At 42.0% G+C, this 8,759-nt stretch overlaps 2 protein-coding genes across 3 annotated transcripts in view; one reads left to right on the plus strand and one right to left on the minus strand.

The window, feature by feature from the left end:
- Positions 1 to 8,759, minus strand: part of LOC142775823 (uncharacterized) — an 83,032-nt gene that overhangs the window by 54,051 nt on the left and 20,222 nt on the right. The gene's annotated exons all lie outside the window — the stretch shown is intronic.
- LOC119175505 (adult-specific rigid cuticular protein 15.7) overlaps positions 1,332 to 8,759 on the plus strand; it is a 10,203-nt gene continuing 2,775 nt past the window's right edge. Inside the window, exons 1-3 of the mRNA XM_037426433.2 lie at positions 1,332 to 1,361; positions 6,909 to 7,007; positions 8,477 to 8,759. The exon at positions 8,477 to 8,759 is cut by the window's right edge and continues 74 nt beyond it. Of these exons, the coding sequence (XP_037282330.1) occupies positions 1,350 to 1,361; positions 6,909 to 7,007; positions 8,477 to 8,759 (394 nt within the window). The 5' untranslated portion in view covers positions 1,332 to 1,349. The remainder of the gene's footprint in view (positions 1,362 to 6,908; positions 7,008 to 8,476) is intronic.

Genomic DNA, 8,759 nt, shown 5'->3' on the forward strand with positions numbered 1-8,759 from the left:
TTGGAAGATGGGTGGCTGCTTTGGCTGCTGCATTACAACTATGGCGGGCGTTAATACAGGGGCTGTCATAGTTCATTCAGTAGTGGTGGTGGCCTTCGGCTTGCGACTGTTATTGGGTAGAACCCCATACTCCGGAGGTAGCTCTTGTTGGCGGCGGCTTGCTCGCAGGTTGAGGTTGGCGGGGTGGAGGGCCTTCGGTACATGTACGGAAGCACCTCCACCAAATGTTACGGGGTCGTGACGTGAATGAAAGGAGAAAACTGCTGGTCGAATAATAAACTGTTCATTCGCACCGAACTTGCGGCCACGTAAAAGGAAAGTTAGATTACAGCGAGACACTAGCACTGGTAGCAGCGGGCAGAGCGTCGGCCGTCGATCAACTGACAAGCGGTGAATCATGTCGGAATTTATACCCTTGCCATCGAATATTCTAGCATTATCGCTTGCGGCGACGTAGGTTCTCGAATAACCTGTATTGTTCACGAAGTGGGCGTAATCTTAACAAAACGATCCACTACAGTCTCGAAGCCTCTGGAACATCCTAGGCGCGGTTTGCGCTTAGCGTAGTGTAACGGGGTGATAACAAAACTTGAGGAAAGCAGCGTGGCAATATCTACATCCGTAAATAACGGCTCAGGACAAGCGATGCGCATTCTGATGTGGAAAATGCTTCCACTAATTTGGACAAATATGCTTATTGAGTGAAATATTGCTAAAATAAAGAATTTTTTTTAAATCAGTGACACTGCATAACACTGTTGTTGAACACCTGGACTGAATTTTGTTTGCCTTACCTACCAAAAAATTATTGCAGCTTTTCTTTTTTCTCTCCTTCAAAAGTGGCCATCATTTTCTTGTATCTTTTGTTCACATAAGCCTCACCTCCTCCCCATCCATCCTGCTCTCGCAAGGCGATGTTCATCTGCTGATGGAAAACAACTCTACAGGTAAACTAGGCGTCGTCTGCACTATACGTGGCTCAATGGCCAACTATGCAGCCAAAAGAATGCTGAAGAATTTGGAGAGAGTCGGCAAGCTCCAGCAGACTACAAACATAGCAAATCTAGACACAAGTGGTCAGAAATTCCCGCATAAGTTATGTCGACGTTTTCAGGAAAAGCCTTCTTGAGAAGTGGACATTCAATGACGTCACATCAGAGCCCGGTGGTGCAGTGAGTTTAGTAGTAGCGACTCGGTCACTCTTCCGAAATCAGCAACTGACAAAAGAGAATTCGTAACGATTCAATGACTTTTGGAAAGGGCGAGCCACAGCTTACTGGGACAGCTATAAAAGCCGGACAGCGCGCCGTGCCAATTCATCCGCACCAGCCACTGTGGACATTGCAAGCATGGTCAGTCAGGTGAGAGAACGGACACTGCCGCGCAGTCAGGCGCGCTTTTGCTCGCCAGCCTTCCGCAGCGACGGAGCCACTTCCGCCGCTCTCGTATATACGTAAGGCACCACTGAGATACTTCGCTCGCACTACGTCCCAGGCAGGAATTTTCCTCGGTGTCGCACATTTACCGAACAACGCCACTCTTGCACAACGACTTCAGTACTGAGGGAAATGGATGACATCCTGGAATAGCTTTCTGTGTTTGTTCGTGAGTCATTTCAGGACGCGCTGACAGGTTTTATTTCCTTCATCCAAGTGCAAAGCTTGTCAAGAATCGGCCTACGTTGACGAGCTCTGCACTTCTATGCTCCGAATTGGTGCGATGTCCTCGTGCATCTCTGCTGGAATACAAGCGTACGACAAAGCGTGCCTGATTGCGAAATCATTTTGGTACAAATTTATTTTCAATTTTCTGGAGGCGACAAAATTTTGCCTCTGTGATTATGATTCTCCATATGATGGATTGATAAAAGCGGAACTCTAAATTTGGTCTATCCCATGAGGCAAGGGCAATCGGAATACGCATCCAGAAACACCCTCAGCTGTCATACCTCGTTAAGACAACTGCGTGGGTGGAGCTTACACAGAAAGCCTGTGCAGCAAAGCCCTACACGTATGAACCTTCTCAATGCAAAAATTAAAGCGAAATTCTAGGTCTGTCAGTACGGTCGCAACTTCATAATTGAGTGGAGTTGTATGGTGGCCATGGTCCCCAGCCAGTAGTAGTGAGAAGAAGAAAAAAATGAAGGCAGTTTTTTATTTGACGTTAAGATGGCCAAAAATAAAGTTGGGCGGGGAACGTTACGCGTAAAGAAGGTAACAGATGGTTAAAACATTATTACGTTGTGGAAATATCAGAGTTAAATAATATGTGTTAAAGACATGAGCGCCGTATCAAGAATAGCTGAGAATTTGGTAATGCTAAGGAGCTGGAAAATTTTCCACGAGTTAGATGGCGCGAAACCACGTAAAGAAGATTTTTGTTCTGCACTGTGAATAATTAATGACACACCAGGAGAATGCGACGCAGAAAGAGCCCGCAGTTTTTCCACTTGATGTTTATGTACGTGGATAACGCACCCTTCTCTCTAAGTCGGTTTTCGGTATCCGCTCTAACTTAGTTTGATGAATCATTGATCTTAGAAAAGCATATTTAATTTGATCACTTATTCCAGGACATAAACGTAAATTAGGATGACGTCCATTATTGTTTCTTTTATTGCTTTTTTCTTCTGCTTTTAATTTTTGAACATCTCTCTTCTGTCATCTTTAACTTCTCTCATCCCCCTCCCCAGCTCAAGCTAGGCAGCCGGTCTGAGAACTGGCTAACCTCAATGCCTTTTGCTTTGCTTTGCTTTGCTATTCTAGATACATGGCACGTACCCACATTGGGGGATTGGCCAAGAATGCAACGTAGAGACTGGTAAATGTTATTTTAGGTAATCTATGAAAGTTAAAACCAAAAATAAAGAAATGAAATAGCAAATATACGAAAAATATTCAATTTAACTACAAGTAAGACCTTCCTTGCAAGCTCTTCCTTTTTCTCCTCTTCCTACTCCTGTGCATTGTGTTTAGACGCTTTGTTCTTATTGTCGCACTGAGATTTTTTTATTGATATGTTATACGCTACTCTACAGATCATCAATTACTGCAGCCTCGCTACTGGAAACTAGCGTTGAGGTAATGTGGAGCCCAAGCATTTGACGACAATCTTTTCAAATAAGTTATTGTGTGCTTATCTGCGTAGTTTTACCGAGTTCTATTTCGTGCGTTGAAAGAATCTAAATCAAAAAGTAGTTTATCTGCAGCAAAACTTCTAGTGTTTTTATAAGCGGTGGGAGCCGAATAATTGAGAGACAATGCTTCCAAATTATGAAGGTGGAAATGGTACACGTACGCTTGGACTTCAATAAATAACAGTCTTTCCTAATGCACTCCAGCGCATGATAAACAGGTAAACGCCACCATAAACGTACATTGAAAATTACTTCCACGCAATAACTGCTTAGGTCTCGTTTGTGGGCATCCGCACAATCTTCTTCCCTGGCTCCTTCCTGACTGTTTAGTGATTACATTGCAGATCCATATTCGTTGGCTCGTTAGCCATAATTTATTTGAATCCTGTACTGCGTCTGAAATTTTTGCTGGTAATATTGTAGCACCAGTATGTTATGGTGGAGCTTATTCGGACAACTGAAAGAACACAAGGACGTTTCGCTGTTCTTTTAATATGGTAAATTCACAAAGTGGTGCATTATCCATCTCCAGAAAACTTGGTCACTACCCTTTCCGACATTTATTGGTTACTGCAATGCAATAGCTAACTCAACGGCAGTACTTAAAAAATGCCACATATATTTTTTTTTTTTAACAGGCGAGTTCCGAGAAACTTCCGGTGTAAACACCGAGAAGGTGCCTCCATCGAACAAGACGCACATTTACAACATACACTTAGCAGCAACTTTTGACGTAGCCAAAGAAGATTCGCTAGAACTCGGTTGACCTTTCCAATAAATTTTTAATGCTCCCCGATGTGTTAGCCAGGTGTACTGCGGTGAAGTCTAACAAAACTTAGAACAAGTAATATCCATATTTAAGTGCAAGTGCGTCACTAAAAAAAGTGGTTCTCTTCATCATAACAGAAAGATCCGTATCCATATGACAATTAAAAGTTTTAGACATGCAGACAATATATAGGCTGTTATACATGAATATTGCGTCAGCTTTTTAAGTATGCAGGGACTCAGAGTCGTAGCACACACTTCTTCAATGAATGTCAGTTGCTGTGTTTTACTCGCGGTAAAATTGCACCTGTACGTCTTCCCAGCGGCCAGCTTCTTTAAGCAGAGTAGGATTATTTGTGGACGCATACTTGGGATACAAGGTCAGATAAGATCAAAATGGTGACACTCTAAGCAGGTATATAAAACATTTGTTGCAGATACTTGTTTGTTTGTAAGTTTTTGTTTGTCTCTTTGTTTGTTTTAAATACCGCCCGCAAAGGCTATGCTGGCATTATTGCGACAAAAAGTTATACAATGAATACACACTCTTGTGGCCATATGAATCTGGTGGTAGCAGATTCTTTTCAAAAAGTGAATACGACCGCTCCAGGGAGCGAAGCTGTTTTTGCGTCGTCTGTCGTCTCAACGTGAAGTCAGCAAGTAAGTGGGGGGGGGGGGGGGAGCACAGCACGTATACGAAATGTCTACTGATGTTTGTACCCCCCCCCCCCGCAGCCTTCAAGCTGCTGTGCCCGATGAGACAGGAGCAGGGCGTCTCCTCTCTGCTCGAGAAGCCATCGATGGCAGGCCTCGCACGCGGGACGGTAGTACGGCCAGTACGGCACGCACCTTTCGTGCGAGAGACGGCCGGATTGTTTCATATCTGGTTCAACCTAGTTCGTTCCCAGCGCTTGCGTACTTTTACTACTACCGCTTAGAGCATTCAATGCACACGGCTATTTTATAAATTTGAACTTTATACAGAACATGACGGTGACACTGACTGTGAAAATCCACCGACAGTGTTCGTATAATTGCTATGGCAATAAAACTAACTTTAAAAAACATTGGTCCTGAGTTTGAATAGTCTTACTTTATAATGATTTCCACACTAATTCCCGTGCTGAAGTGAATAAAAAAAATAAGTATACGTCTTCAGCCTATTAAAGAAATTTTCTGAAGGAACCCATTCATGTCTCCACAACTTTCAGATATGCGTCTGTCACTATTTCCTTGTCAGTTGTTCGCTATCTATCCATCACTTTGTTGTATATGTGAATCGGATCCCATGAAGGACAGGCATAATCCGTATCAGTCTGACATAGGCATGGAACGTGCTCTGTTTACTTTCTTCGTCACGTGCTGAAACGGTAACTAAAGTAATATAACGAATTGGTTTAGATTCATAAACTGTACTGCGAGAACTCTAATGTCGCGAATTTTGCCCTCATAAGTTTATTATTGAAGGACAAAATCAAAGTTAAAGGTTTATTTTAAAATTTCTCGCCGTATTCTCCTCAAGTGACATCAAACAATTCAACGTGTATTTTACGTAATTTTGTGAATTTTGCTCTAAGAAATTTTTTGAAGCTTTGTAAGGTCCATGGCTCCCTCTTATGACAATTTATTTCATTTTAGCGAATTAGGAACTACGTAGCACCTAGTAGACGCCATCAAACTCCATGACGTCCCGGTGTTTCGTGCGGGAGTTTCAAGGTGGCGCCGCCGCCCACATTTTCTCTGCGCGCGCTTTCTAGCTATCGTGGTAAGAGGGACGTTTTCGAAATTGTGGAATTGTGATTTTGTAACACACAAAAAATCGCTTTTCTTTTTGATGTCCCTTCAAGGTTTCGCCACGGAAAGCCAAGACCCTTTCCTGCCCTGACAACAGCTTTTCATTTGTTCAGACGCAGCCACCTTCAGAAAACATAACGCCCAAATACGTGTATTTGTCTTTCCAAACAACTTTATTGTTTAAAACATACTTATTCACGACACTGTTTATCCTTTCAGTAAAGCTTATGGGTACACACTTATTGTTATTTTGTACTACGTGATTATTTTTACACCACGTCCCTACGTGACTGAAATTTTCCGGAAGCCTAATAGAAGCCGATCGATCAGTCAAATTAGTATATAAAAAATACAATAACCAATAAACAATGCAATGCCACTCTCGATTACATCTGAAATATAATTAGTTTACACAAGGAAGAGAAGTAGGCTTTGGTGTACCCCTGAAGTTACCAACATGAACATGAATCGCCTCAAATAAGCTTCTTCATGTTGAGTTGTCCATAATCCACCTCAAAACGACTTTGTCAATGTTTACAATTTTCCTTTTTTTTTTCATCAGAACTTAATGAAGTACCCTTAAAAGTGAATTTTAAAAATCCAACTACAAACAATGAATTTCCCCTTTGTTGGCCAACGCGGATGCTATATCACGATCAAATTCAATATATAAGGTTTCATATGCAATTTTTTTCTGTAGTCGGAGTTCTCCACGGTTAAAAAAACATAAGTGAGGCTATTTATTAAGGTGGAATTCAGAACATCCTTAAGAAGCTTTCAACAAATGAGTGATAGGAAAGTGGGCCTGTAATTAGGCACTGGCAATTTAGGGCAACCTTTAAAAACCGGTACAATGTTAACAACCTTCTAGTAATTGAAAATGTGTTTGCTACTTCATACATAATCATGCCAATGCTGTATTTCTCTCTAATTATTCGGCAATGCCATAGCAGACGATGGCGTAGCAATTACTGCCACGCATTCTATTAGTGCTCTAGAAACCCGCTTTGTTGTAGTGGTGGATAAAGAATGCCATGAAACTCCATCAACTGGTTGTAATTTTTAAACGTAGTATGATTAGCATAGTATAACTAAGTTATTGAATTTAGTGCTCTTGAACATTATAACGTGCTCTTTGCTCAGAGAGATACTTTGCACGAGCAACCATTTGTTGGGTCTGCAACTTGGTTTTGTCACACTGTAATTTCAGCTTACTACGACCGTTCTGTTTGCCTTGGTGGCTGTTGCTCTTGGAGGCTATCATGGAGGTCATCACGGAGGTCACAGTAAACAGTACAGAAAACAAGATGTAAGTAATCGTTCATACCTTTTTTTTTTAATTCGCAAGATTTAGTTCTTCAAGCACACACACATGCACATAAGAAATCTTTCTTACAATGTGACCGCGCAAAACACAGTTTCGTCTTTATAGGAAAACAAGTTCTGTATGAACTACACGTAATCAAGTGTTCACTCATGCACGTATTTATGCTTGCATTTTCGTAGTCACTTTGCCGTTCCCTCAAACTGTACCTGCTGGAATGATTTTCTCCACTCCCGTAAATATTACAAGGAAAGTGCTAAAATACTTAAAATAAAACATAACACAAAACATGAACATATTTAAACAAAAAAAATAAAAATGAAGTGTTTGTCACCATTATACTAGGCGACGGCTACCTTTTTCCACTTGATTGTTACAAAAAAATTAGAAAACCAAATAGCATATATACATATATACAGCCCTATATCAGTGAGTCCAAAAGTTCTCATCTAGGAAGAACAAACACATCATCTCCAGCCGTACCTTTGGGTGCTTTACTTGTAGTATTTTGGGCCAAATTGGTCGAATTTCGATTCTTCGCATGTAAACAGTTTATCCTCCACAAGTCAAAGCCGTTTTCGTTCTTATGACGGAAAAAAAAAGGTGGTACCCTATGCGAAAGATTTTTACGTCCAAGTTGCTGTATCATATTGTAAGAAGTACGAAAGGACAAACAACAGGAACACAAGGAAAAATGTTGACAGGACCGACATCTTTCTTTCTACTCCCGCTCTTTGTTCACGCATACAATTTACAATATGCTGCACTACCAGCATGCAATCATCTTGCAGTACCACATCCGCTATCCCCTTTTTTTTTAAATCGGGGCTGTTTAACTCGACCGTTAGTCCATGCAAAGCAAACAGAAAATAATCAGCATCATGACCCGGCCCACGCTCTCTTCGTCCACTTCTTCATCTTGCGCTACGCTCCCGGAACCCAAGCGCCGATTAGTCCGGCGTAAGATCCAACAACAGCAGTGGTCGAGAGAACGAGCACATAAATAAAAAGGAAAAGATAGGTACAAAGGGAAGAACGAAATAGAGAAAAAGAAAGGGAAGGAATACTGAGAGAAAAAATAGACCGAGAGAAAAAGATATAAAAAGAAATAGACACAAAAACATAGGAAAAGGAGAGAGCAAGACGGAAAGAGAAAAAAAGAGAAAGAGAAAGCGAGAAATAAAAGGAAGACAGACAACGAGAGTTTAAAAATGGAAGAAATGGTGAGAAAAAGAACAAAATGGAAATTAATAGAAACAAAAAGAGATCGAAAAAACAAAGACGAAAAGAAGAAAAATGAGGAAAATAAAGAGTAACGAGGTAGGCTGCCCAGATCCAGACATCTGTTAGGCTTGCTAACAATAGTGCGAAGGGTCTCGATTTTTTTTCCTCTGTTTTATGATTTAGCCCTAAATGCTGTAATGAGTAATACTTAAGAGTAAGATGTTGTGCAGGACTATGGACATTACAAGTTCGGCTACGACATTGTCGACGGCCACGGCTCCATCAACGGCCGCCACGAGACAGGCTCCGCGTACGGCCCCGTGCACGGTTCCTACTACCTGGGGATCATCGACGGCCGCCACCGGCAGGTGCACTACGTGGCCGACAAGTGGGGCTTCCGTGCCATGGTCAAGACGAACGAGCCCGGCACCAAGACGAGCCTGCCGGCGGCCGCACCTTACCACTCGGCGAACGGAAAAACTGTGCCGGCCTACGGCATCGGTGGTGGACATG

This window comes from Rhipicephalus microplus, chromosome X, assembly GCF_043290135.1.
Source record: "Rhipicephalus microplus isolate Deutch F79 chromosome X, USDA_Rmic, whole genome shotgun sequence".
In the NCBI taxonomy this organism is placed as follows: Eukaryota; Metazoa; Arthropoda; class Arachnida; order Ixodida; family Ixodidae; genus Rhipicephalus; species Rhipicephalus microplus.